This window comes from Oncorhynchus mykiss, chromosome 5 (genome assembly GCF_013265735.2).
Source record: "Oncorhynchus mykiss isolate Arlee chromosome 5, USDA_OmykA_1.1, whole genome shotgun sequence".
NCBI lineage: Eukaryota > Metazoa > Chordata > Actinopteri > Salmoniformes > Salmonidae > Oncorhynchus > Oncorhynchus mykiss.
The window spans coordinates 77,383,318-77,411,290 of NC_048569.1; the positions used below are offsets into that span (position 1 = coordinate 77,383,318).

The 27,973-nt window shown below is 42.2% G+C and overlaps 1 protein-coding gene across 2 annotated transcripts in view; it reads right to left on the bottom strand.

Annotated features, from left to right (window-relative positions):
- The window catches only part of LOC110524600 (transforming growth factor beta receptor type 3), a 126,006-nt gene extending 106,413 nt beyond the window's left edge, over positions 1-19,593 (bottom strand). Inside the window, exons 1-2 of one of the 2 annotated variants that reach the window (XM_021604413.2) lie at positions 19,348-19,593; positions 9,392-9,612 (exon numbers count right to left, since the gene is read on the bottom strand). In XM_021604413.2, coding sequence (XP_021460088.2) covers positions 9,392-9,455 — 64 coding nt within the window. In that variant the 5' untranslated portion in view covers positions 9,456-9,612; positions 19,348-19,593. Of the gene's footprint in view, positions 1-9,391; positions 9,616-19,347 lie in introns of both variants that reach the window. The other variant, XM_021604412.2, reaches the window with a different exon arrangement.
- Between the last annotated feature and the right edge of the window lie 8,380 nt (positions 19,594-27,973).

The following is a 27,973-nucleotide window of genomic DNA, read 5'->3' on the forward strand; positions in this document are numbered from 1 at the left end:
AGAACGTGTGGTAGCTAACTATCTTGTTAATTGCTTATAAAGAAATTAGTGAATGTGCTAGAAAGCTAAACAGCTGCCTAGCTAGTTAGTTGGATGCTGTGGCTAGCCAAAATTGACTTGTTTTGAAAGATGGATCATCTTATCCTTTGAGGCTTTAAAAGTGTTCTTACACTATGATTATGAAGATGCAAAGCAACTGGGAAACATCCATGGCAGGCATTGTTGCTACATAACTTCTGAGTGATAGGAAGCACGAGCACCACCACCAATCAGCCTACACCACTGAGCACACACCCGTTGATACTATGACAACTAGAGTAGCCAGTTGGTCATTTGTAACTTTCTCTTTGGACAGTCAGTATTCCAAAACGGATTTTTAAAAAAAAAGTGGTTTGAGCATTAAGGCCTGCAGTGTGAACCAGGCTTTAGAGTCACGGAATTCAGTAAATGATGACTCCAGGGTGACTGACTTAGTTTGTCACGTTACCGTTGTCTTTTATAGCTTTTAAAACTTGATATGAGTGAATTCTCAGGCCCATCTATGTGGCTGTCATAATTTAAAGTCCCTACATATACATACAGTATCACCATGCCTTCCAATTGAAACTCAGAGACTACCCCCTTCTCTCGGCTATGTGTCACTCATCAGAAAGAGCCGCCTATGAGATAATAACATGTGAACGGCTCGAGGAGAGAAAGTGCCTCGGCACTCAACACATGAGCGTGTGTTTCTGAGAGAACCACGAGCCGTGCAATGTGCCTGCAGTATAACAAGCATCCTGCCTGAGCTGTTTTTGGCAAATGCATCAAATTAATATCCGGCTTCACATTTATTTCACAGTGAAACCTGAGGTTGTCACAACCAGTTCATAATATATCCTTCAGAGAATAAAGAGTTTTGTCAAGGTGAGGAGAGGCACACGCGAAAAGAGAAGGTAGCATGGTAAATGCACAAAAAGTATAAACAGTCCCAGGGAAAAGGGAGAGAGAATGAGAGAGAGATAGAAGCAGAGAGAGGGGCAGCAGACAGAGAGAGAAGCAGAAAGAGAATGGCAGCGAAGAAGGACGGAGCAGACAGACAGATGGGAAGAGAGCCATCAAGGTACTTTGGGTAAAACTTCAGAGAGAATTATGGCTTGTATCCTGGATTGCATTGCAATGAGAGAAGATTTATCACTGACCAATTTAAACATTACATAACTAAGAGCCCTCCTTACAAGTTTACAGAGCAGATGTGACAGCTTTTTTCCATCTATGTAACATTGCAAAAATCTGAAACTTTCTGTCCAAAAATGATGCAGAAAAATGAATCCATGCTTTTGTTACTTCTAGGTTAGACTACTGCAATGCTCTACTTTCCGGCTACCCGGATAAAGCACTAAATAAACTTCAGTTAGTGCTAAATACGGCTGCTAGAATCCTGACTAGAACCAAAGAAATGCATCATATTACTCCAGTGCTAGCCTCCCTACACTGTCTTCCTGTCAAGGCAAGGGCAGATTTCAAGGTTTTAATGCTAACCTACAAAGCATTACATGGGCTTGCTCCTACCTATCTCTCTGATTTGGTCCTGCCGTACATACCTACAAGTGTGCTACGGTCACAAGACACAGGCCTCCTAATTGTCCCTAGAATTTCTAAGCAAACAGCTGGAGGCAGGGCTTTCTCCTACAGAGCTTAATTTTTATGGAATGGTCTGCCTACCCATTTGAGAGACGCAAACTCGGTCTCAACCTTTAAGTCTTTACTGAAGACTCGTCTCTTCAGTGGGTCATTTGATTGAGTGTAGTCTGGCCCAGGAGTGTGAAGGTGAACGGAAAGGCTCTGGAGCAACGAACCGCCCTTGCTATCTCTGCCTGGCCGGTTCCCCTCTTTCCACTGGGATTCTCTGCCTCTAACCCTATTACAGGGTCTGAGTCACTGGCTTACTGGTGCTCTTTTATGCCGTCCCTAAGAGGGGTATGTCACTTGAGTGGGTTGAGTCACTGATGTGATCTTCCTGTCTGGGTTGGCGCCCCCCCTTGGGTTGTGCTGTGGCGGAGATCTTTGTGGGCTATATTCGGCCTTGTCTCAGGATGGTAAGTTGGTGGTTTAAGATATCCCTCTAGTGGTGTGGGGGCTGTGCTTTGGCAAAGTGGGTGGGGTTATATCCTTCCTTTTTGGCCCTGTCCTGGGGTATCATCGGATGGGGCCACAGTGTCTCCTGACCCCTCCTGTCTCAGCCTCCAGTATTTATGCTGCAGTAGTTTATGTGTTCGGGGGGCTTATCTTATCCGGTGTCCTGTGTGAATTTAAGTATGCTCTCTCTAATTCTTTCTTTCTCTCTTTCTTTCTCTCTCTCGGAGGACCTGAGCCCTAGGGCCATGCCTCAGGACTACCTGGCATGATGACTCCTTGCTGTCCGCAGTCCACCTGGCCGTGCTGCTGCTCCAGTTTCAACTGTTCTGCCTGCGGCTATGGAATCCTGACCTGTTCACCGGACGTGCTACCTGTCCCAGACCTATTATTTGACCATGCTGGTCATTTATGAACATTTGAAAATCTTGGCCATGTTCTGTTATAATCTCCACCCGGCACAGCCAGAAGAGGACTGGCCACCCCTCATAGCCTGGTTCCTCTCTAGGTTTCTTCCTAGGTTTTGGCCTTTCTAGGGAGTTTTTCCTAGCCAATGTGCTTCAACACCTGCATTGCTTGCTGTTTGGGGTTTTAGGCTGGGTTTCTGTACAGCACTTTGAGATATCAGCTGATGTACGAAGGGTTATATAAATACATTTGATTTGATTTGATTTACTCAGACACCGTAGCTTGACTGAAAGAGAGGGAGCGAGATCGCTGGTCGTATTTGATGAGACTTCAGAAGGACTGAGAGAAGCTGGAAGGTGTAACAAAAACAAAGATGCAAAGTTCCCGTTCTCTTATTTACCTCTTTTGTGAATGTCATATGTTATCTTTGAATCTCTATTTGTTTCATAGTCTTTTCAGTGATATTTCAGAGTCACATTCAGGTTTTTTTGGCACACGCTTGAGCACAAGGCTTGTCACATCTTAACACCACTTAATTGGCCGAATTACTGAGTAACGTCTTTCATCAGTAGGATATTCACACTTACACGACTTCACAAATATTACTCATGTAACTAGGAAACACTACACCTGATGACGATGAAGACATAATCTAAGATATACTACTATATACAATGTGATGGCCATCTATTAGATAGTGTGGTATGTTTAAACACTAAGTCAATCTGGCAGGTGTTTGAGTGTGTATGCGGAGAGGTGGAGGTGTATTGGGACATGCAGCAATGCTGACAGCAGAGTGCATATGGTAGAATTGGAAAATATAATGCGTGAGCTCATTGTGTCAACGTAGGAGAGATAGCATTTCCTCCACTCACAGCAGATCCAGCCTGGACTGCTTTTTTTGTAGTATAGTTAACATCAAGTCTCTAGAGAGAGTGGTAACTGCCTAAAGAAAATAGTGCAAAGACTGCAGCCAAAGCTGAGGTGGTAAAGATGGTCATTATAAAAACGTTCCACTTCAGGCACTCACAATGAAGGAAAAATATTTTCTATGTTGAGTCACACTTCGGGATTAAGTCATTTACAGCAGGGTTCCCCAACTTCGGAATTTGGTCCGCGGGTGGATTTATTTGGCCCCCCAAGTTTTCTGAGCAAAAATATACAGTATATTCTATATATCCTAAAGCAAGTGAGCACCCCTTCAAATTAGTGGATTTGGCTATTTTAGCCACACCTGTTGCTGACAGGTGTATAAAATTGAGCACAACACCATGTAATCTCCATAGACAAACAATGGCAGTAGAATGGCCTTACTGAAGAGCTCAGAGATGTTCAACGTGGCACCGTCATAGGATGCCACCTTTCCAACAAGTCAGTTTGTCAAATTTCTGCCCTGCTAGAGATGCCTCGGTCAACTATAAGTGTTGTTAGTGTGAAGTGGAAACGTCTAGGAGGAACAACAGCTCAGCCGCAAAGTGGTAGGCCACACAAGCTCTTAGAGTGGGGCCGCCGAGTGCTGAAGCACGTAGCGTGAACATAGTCTGTCCTAAATTGCAACACTCACTACCGAGTTCCAAACAGCCTCTGGAAGCAACTTCAGCACAATAACTGTTCGTCGGGAGCTTCACGAAATGGGTTTCCATGGCCAAGCAGGCGCACAAAAGCCTAAGGTTACCATGCGCAATCCCTAACCTCAACCCCATCGAACACCTTTGGGATGAATTGGAATGCCGACTGCGGGCCAGCCGAACCGCCCAAAATCAGTGCCCAATCTCACATATGCTCTTGTGGCTGAATGGAAGCAAGTCCCCGCAGCAATGTTACAACATCTAGTGGAAAGCCTTCCCAGAAGAGGCTGTTATAGCAGCAAAGGTGGGACCAACTCCATATTAATGCCCATGATTTTGGAATGAGATGTTTGTCAAGCAGGTGTCCACATACTTTTGGTAATGTAGGCCGTCATTGTAAATATGAATTTGTTCTTAACTGACTTGCCTAGTTAAATAAAGGTTAAATAAAATGTTGTGTATATATATATTTATATTTTTAAATCATTGCTGGCATACATTTTGGAAATCTGTTATTCCAATTATTCCCACGTATAATGGAGAGACACGTGATTGTATAAAATGTAATCAAGGTTTGAAATTATTATGTTTTAATCAAATATTATGTCTGTTTGGGCTTCTTGTGGTCAATTTGCAGTATACACATGATTTGAAATCATGTTCAGGGCCCCTGACCATCCGCTCAAGAAAAAAATTAACCCTCGGCTGAATCTACTGTAGTTAATGATCCCTGATTTACAGGATTCAAAGGTCTAGATAAACACTACATACAGTGACTTCGGAAAGTATTCAGACCCCTTGACTTTTTCCACATTTTGTTACGTTACAGCCTTATTCTAAAATTGATTAAAAAAATAAATCCCTCAGCAATCTGCACACAATACCCCATAATGACAAAGTGAAAACGTGTTTTTAGAAATGTATTACAATTAAAAACAGAAATACCTTATTTACATAACAATTCACACCCTTTGAGACAATGAGACTCGAGATTGAGCTCAGGTACATCCTGTTTTCATTGATCATCCTTGAGATGTTTTTACAACTTGATTGGAGTCCACCTGTGGTAAATTCAATTGATTGGACATGATTTGGAAAGGCACACACCTGTTTATAAAAGGTCCCACAGTTGACAGAGCATGTCAGAGCAAAAACCAAGCCATTAGGTCGAAGGAAATGTCCGTAGAGCTCCGAGACAGGATTGTGTCGAGGCACAGATCTGGGGAAGGGTACCAGAACATTTCTGCAGTAAAGTTGAAGTTCCCCAAGAACACAATGGTTTCCATCATTCTTAAATGGAAGAATTTTGGAACCTCCAAGACTCTTCCGTCATTGTAAATAATAATTTGTGGAAATGGAATGGAAATAATAACATTTAAAAAAATAACCTTAAATCAAGAGCTGGCTGCCTGGACAAACTGAGCAATGTTTGTCCAATAAAAGGCTAATGACAGCCCGCTTGGAGTTTGCTATAAAAGCACCTGAAGACTCTCTCAGACCATGAAACAAAAGATTCTCTGGTCTGATGAAACCAAGATTGAACTCTATGGCCTGAATACCAAGCGTCACATATGTAGGAAACCTGGTACCATCTCTACGGTGAAGCATGGTGGTGGTAGCAGCATGCTGTGGGGATGTTTTTCAGAGGCAGGGGCTGGGAGACTAGTCAGGATCGAGGGAAAAATGAACGGAGCAAAGTACAGAGAGCAAAGTACAGAGAGATCCTTGATGAAAACCTGCTCAGGACCTCAGACTCCGGCGAAGGTTCCCATTTCAACAGGACAGCGACCCTAAGCAAACAGCCAAGACAAAGCATGAGTGGCTTTGGGACAAGTCTCTGAATGTCCTTGAGTGGCCCAACCAAAGCCCGGACTTGAACCCGATCGAACATCTCTGGAGAGACCTGAAAATAGCTGTGCAGCAACGCTCCCCATCCAACCTGACAGGGCTTGAGAAGATCTGCAGAAAATGGGAGAAACTCCCCACATACAGGTGTGCCAAGCTTGTAGAGTCAAACCCAAGAAGACTCAAGGCTGTAATCGCTGCCAAAGGTGCTTCAACAAAGTACTGAGTAAACGGTGATCTGGAAAGTCATAACCAATCAATAAGTAATATAATAATACTCAAAGGAAAGGTTTTCATCTTTAGCTCATTATCTGTGGATAATATACGATTAGAAAGATTCAAACATTTTGTAAAACATCACAGCACAATTTAAAATATACTTATGGCACATGGAAACCAAACAAGGGCGGTCTATAGTGATAGCTGGGATGGGCTGAGAGTTGCTGAAGGTTGTGATTAAAGAGTTTGTTTGGTCAAGTATTGTTGTTATATATAAAAGTATCATGTATGTCAAATATAAACTCAGCAAAAAAAGAAAAGTCCTCTCACTGTCAACTGCGTTCATTTTCAGCAAACTTAACATGTGTAAATATTTGTATGAACATAACAAGATTCAACATCTGAGACATAAACTGAACAAGTTCCACAGACATGTGACTAACAGAAATGGAATAATGTGTCCCTGAACAAGGGGGGGGGTCCAAATCAAAACTAACAGTCAGTATCTGTTGTGGCCACCAGCTGCAATAAGTACTGCAGTGCATCTCCTCCTCATGGACTGCACCAGATTTGCCAGTTCTTTCTGTGAGATGTTACCCTACTCTTCCACCAAGGCACCTTCAAGTTCCCGGACATTTCTGGGGGGAATGGCCCTAGCCCTCACCCTCCAATCCAACAGGTCCCAGACGTGCTCAATGGGATTGAGATCCGGGCTCTTCGCTGGCCATGGCAGAACACTGACATTCCTGTCTTGCAGGAAATCATGCACAGAACGAGCAGTATGGCTGGTGGCATTGTCATGCTGGTGGGTCATGTCAGGATGAGTTGGCAGGAAGGGTACCACATGAGGGAGGAGGATGTCTTCCCTGTAACGCACAGCATTGAGATTGCCTGCAATGACAACAAGCTCAGTCTGATGATGCTGTGACACACCGCCCCAGATGATGACGGACCATCCACCATCTCCAAATTGATCCCGTTCCAGAGTACAGGCCTCGGGGTAACGCTCATTCCTTCGACAATAAACATGAATCCGACCATCATCCTTGGTGAGACAAAACCGCATCTCGTCAGTGAAGAGCACTTTTTGCCAGTCCTGTCTGGTCCAGCGACGGTGGGTTTGTGCCCATTGGCGACGTTGTTGCCGGTGATGTTTGGTGAGGAACTGCCTTACAACAGGCCTTCAAGCCCTCAGTCCAGCCTCTCGCGGACAGTCTGAGCACTGATGGAGGGATTGGGCATTCCTAGTGTAACTCGGGCAGTTGTTGTTGCCATCCTGTACCTGTCCCGCAGGTGTGATGTTCGGATTTACCGATCCTGTGCAGGTGTTGTTATACGTGGTCTGCCACTGTGAGGACGATCAGATGTCCGTCTTGTCCCCCTGTAGCTGTATTAGGCCTCTCACAGTACGGACATTGCAATTTATTTCCCTGGCCACATCTGCAGTCCATATGCCTCCTTGCAGCATGCCAATGGCACGGTCAACCAGATGAACAGGGACCCTGGGAATCTTAATTTGGGTGTTTTTCAGAGTCAGTAGACAGGCCTCTTTAGTGTCCTAAGTTTTCTTAAATAACTGTGACCTTAATTGCCTACCGTCTGTAAGCTGTTAGTGTCTTAATGACCGTTCCACAAGTGCATGTTCATTAATTGTTTATGGTTCATTGAACAAGCATGGGAAACAGTGTTTAAACCCTTTACAATGAAGAGCTGTGAAGTTATTTGGATTTTTACGAATTATCTTTGAAAGACAGGGTCCTGAAAAAGGACAGTTTCTTTTTTGCAGAGTTTATATGTAAAATGTATATGTAAAATGTATAGGTAAAATGTATGTAGCAAAAATATGTAGCAAAAAAGCTGTAAAGAAAAACTACGATATTAGTCCTCCGAAGAGGGGTTAAAAAAAATACAAATATATATATATATTTTTTTTAAATACAAAAAATGTGAACAAAAAATATAAATAAAAATAAAAACATATGACTGAGTAAAGGGGCTGAATACTTGTTTTATTTGTAATACATTTGCTCAAAATTCTAAAAACCTGTTCTTGCATTGTCATTATGGTGTATTGTATGCAGATTGATGAGGGGGGAAACAATTTCATCCATTTTAGAATAAGGCTGTAATGTAACAAATTGTGGGAAAAGTCATGGGGTCTGAATACTTTCCGAATGCACTGTAAATGTGGTGGCAGGTAGCCTAGGGGTTAGAGCTATTGGACTAGTAACCGAAAGGTTGGAAGATTGAATCCCCAAGCTGACAAGATATAAATCTGTCTTGCTGCCCATGAACAAGGTAGTTAACCCACTGTTCCTAGGCCGTCATTGAAAATAAGTGTTTGTTCTTAACTGACTTGCCTAGTTAAATAAAGGTAAAAAAATGCATCACAAATCATTTATCATAATCATGCTCCATAAAGGGTGATATAAAAGGGAACTACACCCATTTGCTTATGAATGACTTCTGAAGCATCTACATTGGTCTTACAAGGGGGTTATGAAGTTTATTTAAAGTGGTACCCAATGTTGATAAGCAGACTGAGTCTTCAAAATCTGAAAGCCTGTCACATAACCACAGGTTTTCAGGAGGCTTTATCTTATTTGTTTGTTTGAGTGTTGTTGTTTTCTTCTCTCCTATCTCTGCAGTCTGCCTTACCAAGTAGCTGTAAGTGCTTTTGGCTTCACCTGAATCTCATTCCAATCAATCTGGCAGATGTGTGTGGAGGCATTATGGAGGCCTTCTAGACCTGCTATGAGGTCGAAGCTGTCAGCACTTTTTTTCTGCCTCAGCCCTGTTTCAACCCTGCCACAACCCTGCCTCAACCCTGCCTCAACCCTGCCACAAACTTGCCTCTGTATCAGAGCTCCAACAACCAATCTCTGCTCTGGGGAGGCCTGCCTGCTGGGAGAATTCTGTGATTCTCTTGCCTGAAAAAACAGGCAACACCAGGCTCGCCCTGACAAGGCCCGGAGTGCAAAGTGTGCTTCCAGTTCGTAAGAGTGATTCCACTGCTGCCTTCCACAGTGAAGACTCAATATATAAGAGCATACATTGACTACTCACTCTACTCACATAGAAATCATCTAGCACTAAACATACAGTTTCCATTTCCATGTATTGCTACTCTATTACCAAAAGCCTTTATTCTTTGTATTAAAAAATATAGCCTATAATAATATATCATTCAAAAATCCCTATGTCTACAGATATATAAGCAGCCAAAGATGACTTACCTGCAAATGCTGAGCAGCAGAACGCCAGGAGAAACAGGGGTAAAATGGGTCTGTCTGGCATCATAATGCTGCAGTTATACTGTAGTAGAACTGGCCTACAGCTTATCCAGAAGAGGACAGGATGTATCCACTGGACGGCCTTCCTTCCTCCTGGTTCTTCACAAGGACAACCCTTCTACCACCACACAGTCAGTCAGTAGAGAGAAACCTCACAGGATCTCCTGCTGCAAAGAACAGGAGTAGAGAGAGAGAGTGAGACAGAGAAACATGGTGGCTAACCGTTTAGCATGGCCAAATAGTAAGACAGAGTGTAAATTCCAAATGGCACCCTATTCCCTGCTTAGTGCACTACTTTTGACCGTAGCCCTATGGGCCCTGATCAAAAGTAGTACACTATATAGGCTTCCATTTGGGACGCAGACGTGGTAAGTACCAGAAGGGGCATTAGGATCTAGTTCCCTGTGGAACTGATGAGAAAAGACAGGAGAGAGGGGAGACAGCGCCTAGGAGATCAGGAGGATTAATCTCATAGGGCTAATTAGACATCATGTGAGTTTTTAGGATCCTTGTTCTTGGTACCCATACCGGCCACCCACCTACCCCACCACAGCCCATGCACGGTCAGTCAAAGAGGGGTATCTGAGGGTTGAGGTATGGCTGGGTGGGTGGCCAGTAGGTGTGAAAACACTGTTTTCTGAACATGTTATGGGGTGGGTGGGGTAATTCACCCAGTTTAATTGAGATCGTTGGGAAAGACTGGATCCTCCAGCAGGGTCCGGGTTAAGCTGCTTAGTGCAAGTGGGGTCGATTTTGCTGCTAATCAGCATGACCATAGCTGAACTTTTTAACTTGACCAGGCTATAGACCACAGACCATGTTAGCCAACCTCCAAAACAGGGAACAGCATTCATTCCATTCCTATTGCTTCCTCATCTTAACACAATAAAAAGAAATACTCCAAAATCAATGGATCATATAATGTCCTGATAAAACATAATATCATTCATTAAAAACGTCTGTCTTTTTACCATTATGTTTAATTAAATGTTTATATACTGTAGTTATTTTTCAACCTTTTACAACTCAACGCTTTGATTTGTCAAAAACAGTTATAACAACGCAACAACCCCACGTCAAATCAGTCTTTAAAAAAAGGCATCAGAATTAGCCTGGTGGTCAATTCTGTTTGAGCTTTAGCCAACTGCTCTCTGTGCCCGTTTGTTGGCATGCCAAAGATGTGCATGGCTTGACAACTATAGAAAAGTTGGCTACGGCACATACACTAGGGTACCAGGAGAGATAAAACATTTATCCGGGACATTTTTCAACATGGTGACAGGCTTTGTTGTTATTCAGTTATATTTTGGTGAAACTGTTTGTTTTTTCCAACAGATGATGGCCAGATTTTACTTTTTAGTTTTAAAGCTGCAATATGTAACTTTTTGAGTGACCTGACCAAATTCACATAGCAATGTAAATGATAGATGTGTCATTGTTATTGAAAGCAAGCCTAAGAAGCGGTAGGTCTGTTCTATGTGTGCTATTGTAGGCTCAGCCCTAATTGATGTGCTCTCTGACACCTGGAGTTGCATGGCAAATGGTCCAGGAGCACAAGGAAGACAAAGGACCATGCCAAAGGACTAGTCAACCCTTCCCCCCTCTGAGGGGTCAAAATGTATCTCTCTGTTAAAGTATCCAGAGGACTGACTATTGAGTGTGATAGAATAATACTAAATTATCCATGTTTGGTATCGATCCAAAACGTGTTCACTGAGGATAACTCTGATGCTATCTATATGGATGTATGATCTCTGTGGTAACGTGTATCTGTACAGGGTGAACTCTAAATTACTCTCAAAGGAATTTTATTGTCCTCTCAGGAATTCTGTCTCATGGTCTCATTCCCCAGACAAACCTTTAAATGCTGTGACACCCTGTGGAGATTGGGCCTTGGTGGTCAGGTTACACTGTAAACGTGGTATCGTTTGATTGGTCAATGGTGGCTGGTCTTGGCTGGTAGAAAGGTTACATTTCCATTCCATGGAGGAAGGTTGCATGATTCATTCTAATTTCCTAGGCTTCTCTTTGTTCATGATTTGCCATGTAAGGTAATCCATTCATTGTACAATGTTAATTAAATATCTGCCTTTGATACGGACAATTCTCAGACCAATTCTTGCTAGTCAACTTCAACTCATTGCCTAATGCTTGCGTATATTTGAATGATCTTTATGGAGTCAGATAAACATTTTAATAGGATAATTGCTTAGTCTTATTACGAGTCACATGTGAGGAATTTCTAATATACACATATCCTACATGATAAAAATTACAACCACTTCACTATTTCTATGCTTCCCATTCTTAAGATTCATTTTGGTGTCTTTTACTTTCGGTTTTGTAAAACAGCTTCAAACAGTTGAATGCAATATTTGTAGATGGAATAAATGGTTCTCGACACTATACTTGCTTATGTTGTCACAAACTGAAATTAGACAAACTATTCGAATTTTAGCAACCAGGAAATGGCGACACGATTTCTGCATAGTGCACCTTTAAAAGACATTTAAATAATTTGTGGAATGATAAGTGAACAGTAAGCCTGCCTAAGTATCACTATCACAGCATTAGTCAGTTAGAACAGGGAAAGGGATTTTTCATAGCTCATTGAGTTGTTAGGATTACCCTACAAAAGAAAAGGATTCTCTGAACAATAGAGCAGTAACGCAGCACACACAGGAATGCACCACCGCAGCATGGCCGTTCAGATTATGAACCCAATGCAGAGAGTCCTGACAGGCCAGATGCCAGCACTATTGTGGTGTCCTCTCTCTGTATGCTCTCACATTGTTGAGGGCCAACACGGAATACACGGTGCCCAGTCTTGATCTATGTATGTCTCTCACAGTTGAAGTGTACCTATGATAAAAATTACCGACCTCTACATGCTTTGTAAGTAGGAAAACCTGCAAAATCGGCAGTGTATCAAATACTTGTTCTCCCCACTGTACCTGCTGGAGCGAGTGCTATGGGTGGGTGTTGTTATCGTGACCAGTTAGCTGAGGTAAGATGGAGCTTTACCTAGCAAAGACTTATAGACGACCTGGAGCCAGTGGGTCTGGCGACGAATATGTAGTGAGGGCTAGCCGACGAGAGCATACAGGTCGCAGTGGTGGGTGGTATATGGGGCTTTGGTGACAAAACGGATGGCACTGTGATAGACTGCCGAAGTCGAGAATCGGTAGGATCATCAACCTAAGGTGCTTTGCAGTGCTCTGAAGCATGGAGTGGATAGAGGCCTAAGAGATGGAAGGAGAGCTAAGGTGCATCGACAGAGGAGGGCTAAGGTGCATCGACAGAGGGAGCCGAGGGCTGATGAGAACTGAGGCGGGCTAAGGTGCATCACTGAGCTCCACAGTGCAAACAGCTGCTGGAACAAAGGGCCTTTCAGACCCTGGCAGCTGTGTGGACTGGAAAGTCGTTTTGGATGATCACAACAAATATTACACTGCAGCGCGCGGGGCTAGTGCCATCTCTTTTTGATTTGATGGACCCTTTCCCAACGCCCCCCTTCCCCTTTCATAAGTGGAGGTAAACTCTATCCCTCCATTCTCCACTATAGGCCAAATTCCATATCAAAGGGAAGCTAAATGACATGATATAATTCAGAGCGTTCAGGCCAGATCTAAACGGTGTTGCGACCACACAGAGTACAGAGTGGAAACCGATTGTGGTCTTGAGCAAGAAGAGTGAAATGAGAGAAAGTGCTGAAGTGTTTTTGCTTCCTTCCGGAGTTTAGATTGATGGTTGAGACACAGTGGGTTCAGAAGCACGTTCATTAGGCCTAATTGTTTCCAGGAGACAAAAAGAACTGGCCTAGCCTATCATGAAAGTGTCAAATCAACCAGTCTAAGGGTTATTGCATCGGTCTGGACTATGGATTCAAACCAATGACTGTTTACATTATGAATGGACAAAGCCTTCGATCACGTGACACCATGAATTCCTATGTTTATTTTATTTATTTAGCAAGGCAAGTCAGTTAAGAACACATTTTTATTATAATGGTGGCCTACCAAAGGGCAAAATTCCTCCCGTGAGGACGGGGGCTGGGATTTAAAAAAATCAAAAATAAAATTTTTAAAATATAGGACAAAACACATCACGACAATAGAGACAACACAACACTAAATAAAGAGAGACCTAAGACAACAACATAGCATGGCAGCAACATGACAACACAACATGGTAGCAACACAACATGGTAGCAGCACAAAACATGGTACAAACATTATTGGGCACAGACAACAGCACAAAGGGCAAGAAGGTAGAGATAACAATACATCATACAAAGCAGCCACAACTGTCAGTAAGAGTGTTCATGATTGAGTCTTTCAATTAAGAAATGGAGATAAAACTGTTCAGTTGAGTGTTTGTTGCAGCTCGATCCAGTTGCTAGCTGCAGCAAACTGAAAAGACGAGCGACCAGGGATGTGTGTGCTTTGAGGACCTTTAACAGAATGTGACTGGCAGAACGGATGTTGTATGTGGAGGATGAGGGGTGCAGTAGATATCTCAGATAGGGGAGAGTGAGGCCTAAGAGGGTTTTATAAATAAGCATCAACCAGTGGGTCTTGCGACGGGTATACAGAGATAGATAGTAAACGGAGATAGTAAACGGAGTGCAGTGACTTGTCCTATAAGGAGCATTGGTGGCAAATCTGAAGGCCGAATGGTAAAGAACATCTTGCCGCTCGAGAGCATCCTTACCTGCTGATCTATAAATTACATCTCTGTAATTTAGCATGGGTAGGATGGTCATCTGAATCAGGGTTAGTTTGGCAGCTGGGGTGAAAGAGGAGCGATTAAGATAGAGGAAACCAAGTCTAGATTTAACTTTAGCCTGCAGCTTTGATATGTGCTGAGAGAAGGACAGTGTACCGTCTAGCCATACTCCCAAGTACTTGTATGAGGTGACTACCTCAAGCTCTAAACCCTCAGAGGTAGTAATCACACCTGTAGGGAGAGGGGCATTCTTCCAAATCACATGACCTTTGTTTTGCAGGTGTTGCGAACAAGGTTAAGGCTATGTGAAGACTCAATAGCGCATTGAAGCCAAATTAAGTAAGTTAAGATGGCATCTCGTGGAGACATAACATTCGCAGTTTGAGCTACTCCAGGAAGTGGCGTTGCAGGCTAGCTAGGAGATGAGGGAAGACTGACTGCATCGCTTCTTGTTTTTATAAGAAACATTAATGTGTTGGAAATTCCACATTGTTTTCCTAGTCAACTTACACAAAGCACTGACACACACACACTTACCCCACCAGGCATGCCACCAGTAGGCTGGACACATGAACTTAAAAAAAAAAAAAAAAAAATTCTGATAAAAACTAGTTCATTGCATCCGCCGTGGAGCCCAGTCTCATAATATTACCATCTGCCCCAACTGCTTGCCGTAGTTTTGAAGTAATCACGAAAAAAACTGGCTATATTTTAAGCCATTTTTCACTCTGCCAGCTCATATTAGTTCTATTGAGGTTTAGGTTTCACAAAACAAATAAAGCACTTTTGTGTGTATATACTGACATGTGTATATACTGATTTTTCCATTCACTATAATGGGGGATCCTGTTTGCTGCTAACAATGCCTACAGTACCACGGTCGGCCTTGAACTACCGCAACTTCAATGAGAGGGCAGTCGTTCTCCCCTGATTCAAACTGATGCAAGAAACTGACTGACTTTTTGTTGCTGCAACAGTAGGATCACCTCATGTGACTTCTCTTTTAACTCTAGCCGTCCGTCCAAGCAGAGCTTCCATTTCACTCCAAGCTGGTCTGGAAAACCCATTAGAGACACTGCAGACCCCAGACTGAACATAATAAGTAGCTATTAGGTACTCTACACTATTGCAGCGTAGGAGGGACCGTAAATGCAACATGGTTTCCAAAGCGCAGCAGCCTTATCCTGAATCCAGGAAACGAGGCAGAATTGTTTACTTAAGCAATAAGGCACGAGGGGTGTGGTATATGGCCAATATGCCACGGCTAAGGGCTGTTCTTAGGCACAACGCATCGCAGAGTGCCTGGACACAGCCCTTAGCCGTGGTATATTGGCCATATACCACAAACCCCCGAGGTGCCTTATTGCTATTATAAACTGGTTACCAACATTATTAGAGCAGTAAAAATAATTGTTTTGTCATTCCCATGGTATACGGGCTAGTATAGCACGGCTGTCAGCCAATCAGCATTCAGGGCTTAAGATAAACTGAGATTAATGAATTTAGTACTGTGGTCGTATGTAGCAAGCATCTAGGAGTAGGAGTGCTGATCTAGGATTAGTCCCCCAACCATGTAAACTTGTGAATTGTAATCTAAAAGGCAAAACTGATTCTAGCACTCCTATACTGAGACACTTGATACATATGGCCCCTAGTCACATCTAATGCAAAATTATTACAATTATTAATCAAAAGTGTTAAAAAGGGCTATTATACAGTGGGGCAAAAAAGTATTTAGTCAGCCATCAATTGTGCAAGTTCTCCCACTTAAAAATACGAGAGAGGCCTGTAATTTTCATCATGATGAATATGATGAAAATTACAGGCCTCTCTCATCTTTTTAAGTGGGAGAACTTGCACAATTGGTGGCTGACTAAATACTTTTTTTGCCCCACTGTAAGTCCCTCCTATCTAACAAAGGGAAAAGCTGTCTAATGAAGGATGTCCAGTGCTGGCCGCAAACCACCCAGAGACCAGTGACTTGCATGCTCTGCTACTCTTACGCCGGGTCAAGTATAAATCACCTATTAAATGCAGCTAATGTGTCTGAATGAGCGTCTCCAACCACCTCTTCTCAGTTCCTTAGTCCATCTGGACAACTACCCATCCAGAATATGAGTTCTGTTTTTGCAATAAGAAATTGAGAAGCTTCATAACCTAAAATGACACTAATCTGGCTGCTCTCATTTCAATAGTTCACTGAATGAAGTACACTCTTAGAAAAAAAAGGTGCTATCTAGAACCTAAAACGGTTCTGTGGTTGTAATTATAAGAACACTTTTTGGTTCAAAGTAGAACCCTTTTGGTTCCAGGTATAACCCTTTTGGGTTCTATGTAAAAACCCTTTCCACAGAGGGTTCTACATGGAACCAAAAAGGGTTATTCTATGGGGACAGCTGAAGAACACTTATGGAACCATTTTTTCTAAGAGTCCAGGCTGGCCTCCCGAGTAGCGCAGTGGTCTAGAGATCCTGGTTCGAGTCCAGGCTCTGTCACATCCAGCCGCGACCGGGTGACCCAAGGGGTGGCGCACAATTGGCCCAGCGTCGTCCAGGTTAGGGGAGGGTTTGGCCGGCAGGGATGTCCTTGTCCCATTGCGCACTAGCGACTTGTGTGGCGGACTGGGTGCAGTGCGCGCTGACACGGTCGCCAGGTGTAGGGTGTTTCCTCCAACACATTGGCGCGGCTGGCTTCCGGGTTAAGTGGGCATTGTGTCAAGAAGTAGTGCGGCTTGGCTGGTTTGTGTTTCGGAGGACGCACGGCTCTCCCGAGTCAATAAGAGAGTTGCAGCGATGAGACAAGACTGTAACTACCAATTGGATACCATGAAATTGGGGAGAAAAAGGGGTCAAATAATACTAATAATAATACATTTTTAAAAAGAGTGTAGGCTGGCTTGTTCAGTCTAAACAAAGTTATGTTTCTCAACTGTATAAGACACCGATGATGCAGAGTAACTACTGTTGTTTATAATAAACAATGTGCTTGTCCAGAAGAGACCAATCTTCCCTCCCCACATCTCCTCTTGTGGAAGTGAGACGCCACGTGTCAATGCAAGGGATGCACACTAGGGATGCATGTATTGACTAGCTCTCTCTCTCTCTCTCTGTCTGTGTGTGTGTGTGCATGCCTGTGTGCATGCCTGTGTGCATGCCTGTGTGGTGTACTCCTGTGTGGCTCAGTTGGTAGAGCATGGCACTTGCAATGCCAGGGTTGTGGGGTCAAACCCTGAGGGAAACCAGTACACAAATGTATGTACTCACTACTGTAAGTTGCTCTGGAATGGAATGTAAATGTTTGTGTGTGAACACAAACACATACTGATTACTTAATATAGTGACTGGGACTGAAGAGCTACTCACTCTCCCCAACCATATGTGCACTGACCCCTGAGTAAGTCAATCCATATGCACACACAATCTCCTCAAACACAGAGCCAGACTCTCTGCTCATACACTTGAATGTCATCAGCATGTGTGATCTATATGAGTGAGTCACAACAACTGAGTACATATCAACATGCATATTCCCTGGTCCTGCTTTTCTTTCTCTCTGAGTCAGTTCAGTTATTCACTGATATTGAGACTGAGGGCATCTTTAGGTTTGATTTGATATCATATTATGCTCAGCCTCACCTTGTGTGTTTTATTCACCTCACCTAAGGCATGACTTACAGATCTCTCACCCGTCTCCCTACTTCTGACACCATGGAATAAGGTACAAGCCCTTACCTCGGCTACTAAACACAGGCACAAGACCAGATATCAAATATATAGCTATTAAAAATGTGCACAACACTACAGCTGCCATCAAGCTTAACATAGCCTATCATGCCCCAGACTCTGCCTACCTTGCCCTACAAGGCTGCCAAACAACAATCCTCCTAGGAAATCTCTAAAGCAAGTATTTAGAAAGCAATTCAAATAGCTTTCTGACACAGATCTGTAATCTAAAGCTTTTTTTCAGCTCGTGTTTTATAACTACATTAATTATTACTTGTCCCATATCAGACATACTACTGTATAAATCTGCTATTCTTTCATCATAACAAGGTAAACAGTTATATCTACTTTTACCAAGTCAATAACAGTATTATAATGCATCAAAGGTTTCTGAAAACGGCTCCTAAAATGACAGAATTGCAGAACTAAATCTGAAAAAATTACAGAGAACTCAAACTAAAGGAAGATAGGTACATACTGCAAATGTATAAATCATGATGGTAAAAAAAAATGCACATCCTTTCAGAAATTGCTGTAGACAGTTTGGTATCATGCTTTGCTTTCACATCAGTGATGCCACACTGGAACACAACTTGAAGTTGTTTAAGGCAGAGATACAAAACAAAATCATACAGCAAAGTGATGTTCAGCACTAAGGTGTGATATCTGGCAGGTCAGTTGTGTAATGTTAAAGTTCCTTCCCACCAGTGATCCTCTGACCATGTTGTCTACATCAGGTTGCACAAATAAATAGCCTAATACATAAGCCTGCATTACTGTTTACTATTTACAATGTTATAATAAATTATTGAAATCAATTATCCAATGTGAATATTTATTAATTTAGTTAGTTATAAACAGTTATAAACCAGTTGCATATTAAAAGCAACAATGCTGACACTAATCGAGGGGTGATGGGTAGCTGTAGGTGTGCGCAAGGACCATGCAACTGGCCATGCGTGTTTGGTTTTGAGAGCTTGACAGCTTCAATATACTCAGAATCTTACGATTGCAAATAGCTTTTGGGATAGTTGTTCAGTCAGGAAAGCATAGGACGTCATTAAAGTTGATAAGAGGGAAAACAAAATGCTGAAGTTCATCACGGTTTATCCGAATAACTATTGTGTGTGCATTGGAAGAACATGTCATTGTTTGTTCTGTCACTTGCAACAATACAGCCTATCACAGAATATCAGACATATTCTGCTGACCGGCAGGGATGTTCATATTCTGTGCACTATTTTGCATCCTTGCAGTGCGGGGTTGTGAGCAGGGGAGGGGACACAGCAATTATTTATCCCAGAGATGTTCAGTAAAACATGCAGATGATAAACACATACATTATTTTCATAAAACAATTACTATGTAGGCCTAATGTAACTTTTCTTTCTGTACGCTAGTATAACATGTTTCACAACGTTTAACGCTTAAAGAAGAACTCTGACGTACCATGCAGAATATCCAGGAATCTCAAAGTAAACTTTGTTGTAAATTGTAGCTTGCTTGCCTTGCAGTGGTTCGAATGGATGCGATATGTATCCTTTCCTGGAAAACCCCCTCCACGTCCTTGGAAAACAACGTTAGATGTCAGGTTACAGAAATTGCCGAGTTTATGAATAGTGAGTCCACTACTATTGCTTAAACGTTTTAAATACCTATCTCCGTTTTCACGAGGCACTACATTTTGAGGGTTGGTCTTGTGGTGGGAGGAGGCTGCGAGGTAAATTAGCTAGCTACATAAGTCAACAGATTGGTTTTCATTGGAGAAGAGCAGACAGTTGCTGCTGTCATTCCAGTGAAAGTATAATTATGGTTCAAACAGATTGCACATTACGACTTTAGGCAAACACAGTATAGGCTAATTGAACTATGAAAATAATTAAATAGTATTGTTATTATTGGGTTTAATAATGATTAATAAGTCATATTAAAATGATAATGTTTCGTTCCCTTTATAAGCAGCATTTTCCAATGTTGTTATCGTTGTTTTATTTTTTCAAACTCAACACATAATAAGTCATTAGTTGTAATGACTTCCCCCTCAGGAAGTTGAAAAGGTTTGGCATGGGCTCTCAAATCCTCAAAAAGTTATACAGCTGTGGTATGGCAACAGCACCGCCCTCGGCTGCATGGTCCTACAGAGGTTGGTGCGGACAGCCCAGTCTGTAACTTTCTCACTCACATATAAGTGAACTTGTCTCAAAACTTTTGGTCCCCTAAAATGGGGGACTTTGTACAAACTGTGCTGTAATTTTGAAATCTTTCACCTGATATGGATGACAATACCCACAAATTAAAGCTGACAGTCTGCACTTTAACCTCATAGTCATTGTATCATTTCAAATCCAAAGTGCTGGAGTACCGAGCCAAAACAACACCAACAAATGTCACTGTCCCAATACTTTTGGAGCTCACTGTATATTTATTTTCCCTCATAGCAAGTCAGTTAAAGAACAAATTCGTATTTTATTTTCAATGATGGCCTAGGAACAGTGGGTTAACTGCCTTGTTCATGGGCAGAACGACAGATTGTTACCTTGGGGATTCGATCTTGCAACCTTTCGGTTACAAGTACAAGTATATCCTGATGCCTAGTCACCTTACCCCTATACATTTTTACCTCTATAACTCCAGTATCCCTGCACATTGTAAATATGTTATTGGAATTGACCCTGTTTATAGCTTCTTACTTTCTCGTGTGCTTCTTATTTCTTGTGTGTTTTTGTTCTACTTTGTTATTTTTTGTGCTGCATTTACAGTTGAAGTTGGAAGTTTACATACACTTAGGTTGGAGTCATTAAAACTCATTTTTCAACCACTCCACAAATGTCTTGTTAACAAACTATAGTTTTGGCAAGTCGGTTAGGACATCTACTTTGTGCAATAATTTTTACAACAATTGTTTACAGACAGATTATTTCACTTATAATTCACTGTATCACAATTCCAGTGGGTCAGAAGTTTACATACATTAAGATGACTGTGCCTTTAAACAGCTTGGAAAATTCCAGAAAATTATGTAATGGCTTTAGAAGCTTCTGATAGGCTAATTTACATAATTTGAGTCAATTGGAGGTGTACCTGTGGATGTATTTCAATGCCTACCTTCAAACCCAATGCCTCTTTGCTTGACATCATGGGAAAATCAGAAGAAATCAGCCAAGACCTCAGAAAATAAATTGTAGACCTCCACAAGTCTGGTTCATCATTGGGAGCAATTTCCAAATGCCTGAAGGTACCACGTTCATCTGTTTAAATAATAGTACGCAAGTATAAACACCATGGGGCCATGCAGCCGAGATGTGTTCTGTCTCCTAGAGATTAACGTATTTTGGGGTCGAAAAGTAAAAATCAATCCCAGAACAACAGCAAAGGACCTTGTGAAGATGCTGGAGGAAACAGGTACAAAAGTATCGATATACAAAGTCAAATTAGTCCTATATCGACATAACCTGAAAGACCGCTCAGCAAGGAAGAAGCCACTGCTCCAAAACCACCATAAAAAAGCCAGAGTACAGTTTGCAACTGCACATGGGGACAAAGATCGTACGTTTTGGAGAAATGTCCTCTGGTCTGATGAAACAAAAATAGAACTGTTTGGCCATAATGACCATCATTATGTTTGGAGGAAAAAGGGGGAGGCTTGCAAGCCCGAAGAACACCATCCCAACCGTGAAGCATGGAGGTGGCAGCATCATGTTGTGGGGGTGCTGCAGGAGGGTCTGGTGTATTTCACAAAATAGATGGCATCATGAGGGTGAAAAATTGTGTGGATATTTTGAAGCAACATCTCAGACATCAGTCAGGAAGTTAATGCTTGGTCGCAAATGGGTCTTCCAAATGGTCAATGACCCCAAGCATACTTCCAACGTTGTGGCAAAATGGCTTAAGGGCAACAAAGTCAAGGTATTGGAGTGGCCATCACGAAACCCTGACCTCAATTCCATAGAACATTTGTAGGCAGAACTGAAAAAGTGTGTGCGAGCAAGGAGGCCTACAAACCTGACTCAGTTACACCAGCTCTGTCAAGAGGAATGGGCCAAAATTCACCCAACTTATTGTGGGAAGCTTGTGGAAGGCTACCCGAAAGGTTTAACCCAAGTTAAACAATTTAAAGGCAATGCTACCAAATACTAATTGAGTGTATGTAAACTTCTGATCACCGGGGAATGTGATGAAAGAAATTAAAGCTGAAATAAATAATTATCTCTTCTATTATTCTGACATTTCACATTCTTAAAATAAAGTGGTGATCCTAACTTACCTAAGGCAGGGAATTTTTACTAGAATTAAATGTCAGGAATTGTGATAATCTGAGTTTAAATGCATTTGGCTAAGGTGTATGTAAACTTCCGACTTTGTTGGGTTTGGAGCTTGCAAGAAAGGCATTTCACTGTCCTTGTGCTCTCCCTCAAGGTGTTGTTCCTTGGTTTTCTCTCTTCATGCCATTGATGAAGCCTACCAATGTCTACATGTTTATTACATGACTGTTGTATTAGCTTTGACTGGTCAAAAAAAATATGAATCAACTGATTCTACACAAAAAAATTAAAGTTGGGACTAGTCAAATGTTCCATGTGCTCCCCTCCTCCCAGATAGCTATCATCTAGCAAGCATAAATCACTGTGTGTTTGTGTGTGTGTATATTGATATTATTAGCTGCATATATCTGTACCTACCTCGTCAAGTCGTCTCGTATCTCTGAACAAACAGATCTGTTTTGCTTTGATGTGATATCATCTCTCCACAGAGAGGGAGATGCTATATAGCAGGGTACAACACAAATGTCAGAGAGATGATTTGCCACTAATGAGCCGGTACCTGTGACAAGAGGGGAGGAAACCTTGTTTCGGAACACCTTGATGCCTTCACAACAACACTGATGTGCCGCTTCTGAGAGTTGACAAGCTAACGCTCAAAGGGCTCAAATCATTTTACGTCTCATACATATGTATGTATGTATGATGACAGTGAAAGGCCTGCTTATATTGTTGTATGTTTATTTGGTGTTCAATGTTTGGGCTGAGGGTAGGCCGACACCTCAGCAAAGAGAAAAATTAAGTGTGAATAAGGAAATAAAAATAGCATGATATCTTCCAATTTGGGGAAGTAAAAGTAGTACTATAGTTAGTAGCCTATTAGACAGCAGTAAAAAAAAAATAATACATTGAGAATTGGATAAAAAGGGGCAGAGGGGCTGGGTTGAATTATGTAATGAATTCTGTAATGAATTCTGTACATTTTAATATAAACCTGAAGAGTAAGGAAATACATAACCCCTGACCTCTGTCTCACAAAGAGTGATTATGTATTATGTGAGTTATGTATGAGCAACATGAAAAAGGCATCAAAGGTTGCCCATTGGACAATAGCTCACAGTCTGAATATAGTGAAAAAGTCAAGGACTAGCCAACATAATTGCACAGCATCTTCATCTTGTGCAGAGAAAGAAAATCCCAAATAATGAGAGAGACTATTGATTGTTGATAGATATATCAGAATCACTTTATTCACCAAGTACATTTACCCGGATTTTAACTCAGTGAAGTGTTGCTGCCGGCAACAGACAAAATATGCAAACAGAATATAGACATCCACAAGTTAACAGAAACAGTAAACACACGAGCAGTGACCAAAACACTGTGGCTGTCAAATAATTTATGGAAACTAACAGTATATTAAATGCATGGTCCTTGCACGTCAGTTTTCCAGTTAGCCTTCGGCAGAGGAGTTTCTGCACCACACATAATGTAGGTAATACTGCCCTCGTGTGGCTGTTTCTAAATAGCACTCCTCCTGATTCATACAAAGACAAGGCCAACAATTTTTTCCTCATCCTTCTGTTGTCATTTCAGTACTGTATTGTCAGACAAATGCTCATGTATTTTGTGGTTATTCAAAGCACTATTGGTAAGTTTGAATAAGTATTATTGGTGTATCAGAGGCACTTACAAAGAAACTTTGCTGAATGAACATTAATTACTTTCGATTCCCTATGAAACGCTATTGGGACATGTTGAGAGCAGTTCCTGACCTGTCCACATAGCATAGAAAGATCTTTATTTGAGTGATGTTCCCATTTATTGTAGAATACAAAATACAGAGTTCCAATACAAAATATTACATTACAAACATGATGAGATTCATTTCATAAGCTTTCTAGTGAGACAGCTAACATCGCGCCCTCTCTTACCTTTGCTAACAATTCCTGGTAAAAATGATTATTTTTTACACCTTTATTTAACCAGGCTAGTTAATTAACACATTCATATTTACAATAACAAAAAGCCTGGCAAGAGGCAAAAATGCCTACTGTGGGGACAGGGGATAACCATTTGTAGTTTCATAGTGGGTAGAAAAGGAGTTGGATGCAGTTGAATCAGTGAAGGTAACCTGTAATGGACTTTCCCCCCTTTTTTCCTTCTTCTGACCAGAGAGAGTGGGTGCTCTGTCACGTAACTTAGGTCAAGATCTGATTCTTCCTTTGCTCTTAGGAACAGGGCACCATTGAAAGGAGTGATTTCTGGGGTAGCGTTAAGTGTGGAGGTGGAGCATTGAAGTTGAAGATTCCTGATGTTTATGACGCCTGCCGTTTGGTGCGACGCAGACCTGATGGTGAGTGTGGGAGTGAAACAGAGGAGTCACAAGGTCATATTAGGATATATCAGTTTTCCTGTTAGAGCTTTTCTGTTGAATCCACTGCTCTGTTTCAGGTGCAAATGTTTATGGTCATGCAGTGTAGGAGGGAGATTCCAACATGTGGGAAGTGTGCAGGACTCATGAGACAGATGATTGTGTAGTTTCGGTGGATAAAATGGTGTGGGTCAATCAACTGTAAGGGTGCATATGATGCTGGGGATTGGAAGTGTCCGGTGCGAGAGAGGCAGGTTGAGGTAGGTTGAGTCAGAGTAGTGCAGAAGGTGTCGTATGCTGAGGCAGTGAAGAAAGTAGAGGATGGATCAAGGGTGAGGAATTCTGAGAGGATCCCTGTGAATAGTAGATCTGTGCCAGCACAGAGGGATAGACCAATGAGTGATATATGCTTCAGTAAGTTTGGCTTCTTAGCGTTCACAGCAAGGGTTATCAACTGTACCTCAGAAATGGAACGTAAATGACAGAAAATACACTACAAAAGTATGTGGACACCCCTATAAATTAGTGGATTAGGCTATTTCAGCCACAATCGTTGCAGGTATATACAGGTATATACAAAAAAATAGAGCACACAGCCATGAAATCTCCATAGACAAACATTGGAAGTAGAATGGCCTGTACTGAAGAGCTCAGTGACTTTCAACATTGCACCATCATAGGATGCCACCTTTCCAACAAGTCAGTTCATCAAATTTCTGCCCTGCTAGAGCTGTCCCAGTCAACTGCCCTTTTGAAGTGGAAACGTCTAGGAGCAGCAACAGCTCAGCCATGAAAGTGGTAGGCCACACAAGCTCACGGAATGGGACCAACGAGTGCTGTAGCGAGAATTTTTTTTTGTATGTCCTCAACGATTCTGTGCTTCCAATTTTGTGGTAACAGATTTGGGTAACAGTTTTCCTGTTTCAGCATGACAATGTCCCCATGCACAAAGCGAGGTACATACAGAAATTGTTTGTCGAGATCGATGTGGAAGAACTTGACTGGCCTGCAAGGAGCCCTGACCTCAACCCCATTGGGATGAATTGGAACGACGACTGCGAGCCAGGCCTAATCACCCAACATCAGTGCTAACCTCACTAATGCTCTTGTGGCTGAATGGAAGCAAGTCCCCACAGCAATGTTCCAACATCTAGTGGAAAACCTTCCCAGAAAAGTGGAGGCTGTTATAGCAGCAAAGGTGGGACCAACTCCATATTAATGCCCATGATTTTCTGACATCTCATTCTAAAAACAGTACTTGTGGGTAGGAGATTTGACTTCAGAAGAGTCACAGTGTGTGTTCTGTGGCAGTGTCCAGTCCACTCAGGTTGTTGGCCTGGGGTAGGATCAGAGAGGGTTAAAGTAGTGAAATAAGGTGATGGGTTTTAATGAGTATAGGGTTAGTTGGTAGGGTAATTAAAATACATGTATATTTTTTGTTTAGTTTATTTTCCCGGTTCTCATTTCGTATCACAAAGTGTAATGGCTCTTTATTATAGTTCAGTTGGGGGCAGTAATGCAACATATGGATGTCGTCCAGGTTTGGCCATCATTGTAAATAAGAAGTTGTTCTTAAACTGACATGCCTAGTTAAATAAAGGTAAAGAAAAAAATATTCAACACCCCATTCAACACCCTCTACAATTTATTTGCAGTACTTCTCTGCAGCTGCCACCACGACTTTCTGTGACTGGCTATGGATGCTAAGAAACTCACCTTACTGAAGCAGATATTATTCCCATTACTCTCTATTGCTCTTCACTGCTTCAGCATACGACATTTTCAGTGCTACTCTGACACTGGCAACCTCAACCTGCATTTCTATCACTGGACACCTCCAATCTCCAGCCACACAGCTAACACATACAACTTTCTCCACCGATACTACATATTCCTTCATCTCATGCCCACTTCACACATCTAGGAATCTCCCTCCTAGACACTGCTGCAACATGACCATAAGCTTGGACCAAAAACACTGTAGTATTTTTGGATAACTGACACATCCTAACTTGACCTTGTCGGTCTTCTCCATTTCACCACGCACTCCACTGGGTCCACGTCGCACCAAACGCAGGGCATCACAGATACCAGGAATCTTCCATTTCAGCTGATCCTCCTCAACACTTAATGCCACCCCACGTTACCACTCCTTCCAACGGCGCCCTGCTCTGAAGAGAAAAACAAGTCACAGCGCCATTCCCTCTGGACAGAAGAATCACAGTAAATCATCATGAGCCCATTTGAGTTACTTTCACCGACTCAACAGTCCCCAACCTCTTCTCCACCCAACCTGACACCACATATGGATCAGCCAGAAAACAAGGATCCATTCTCTCCACAAATCTCACTCCCACTGGGCCAGAATCATCCTTGTCATTATCAGGAAGAGGCTCAAACTCAACGGTCCTCACCGCACCTGACTCAACAAGTATCCTCACGCTCGTCAGGTTACATCTCTAAGTTACTAGAGCACGTATCCCTCTTTTTTGCACTTGGCGACAACCTTCCTCACCCCACCGCTTTCCTTTACACTCAGCTCCTTCTCTGCGGTCATCACTACACATTCCAGCGCAGTTAATTAATCCTCACTCTTGTCACGTTAAATTTCCTTCTGTCGCTCTTGTTCTGTTCTGTGTAATCCTCCGTTCCATATTCACTCAAAACATTATCCACTTTTCTCCTTTTTTCTTGTCGGGGCATTTTCTCCTTCATCATATCTTCCAGAAGGCTTGTGCAATCCCCCACTCCATATTTACTCATATTTTTCACGTTCCTCCTTTTTTTCCTGTCCACCATCTTACCGCCAACGTCCATCTTCCTTCGAGCAGGAAGTTCTTCCCTTCTTTTTCTTTGATGAGATTTAACAGAGGTTGGCATCCAATAAGTGTTGCATTACCGCCACCTACTAGACTGGAGTAACTCCCTTATACTTTGCTTGGAAAAAAATAAAAAATAAACAAATACCCTACACTCACTAAAAACATCTCAATCCACCTATTTAAATCCATCTAGTCCTACTTCAGGCCAACAGCCTGAAAGGACAGGACACCACAACTCAACACACCCTGTAACTCTTCTGACGTTAAGTCTCGCAAATAGCTCTCTGTAGCTGCCGCCACATCCTCAGTTTTCTGCAACATACATTCCATCCCTGCAGTACAGTTGATAACCATAGCTATAAATGTAATCTTACTGAAGCATGTATCACTTGTTGGCCTATCCCTCTGTACTGATAAATATCTATTACTCACACCACTCCTCTCAGGATCCCTCCCCCTTGACCCATTTTCCTCTACTTTCTTCACTGCCTCAGCATACGACAACTTCTGCAATACTCTAACCCTGGAAGCCTCAACCTGTCTCTCTTGCACGGGACATTTCTGATCCCCAGCCCCATGGGCACCCCTACAATTAACACCCCTACAATTAACACATACCA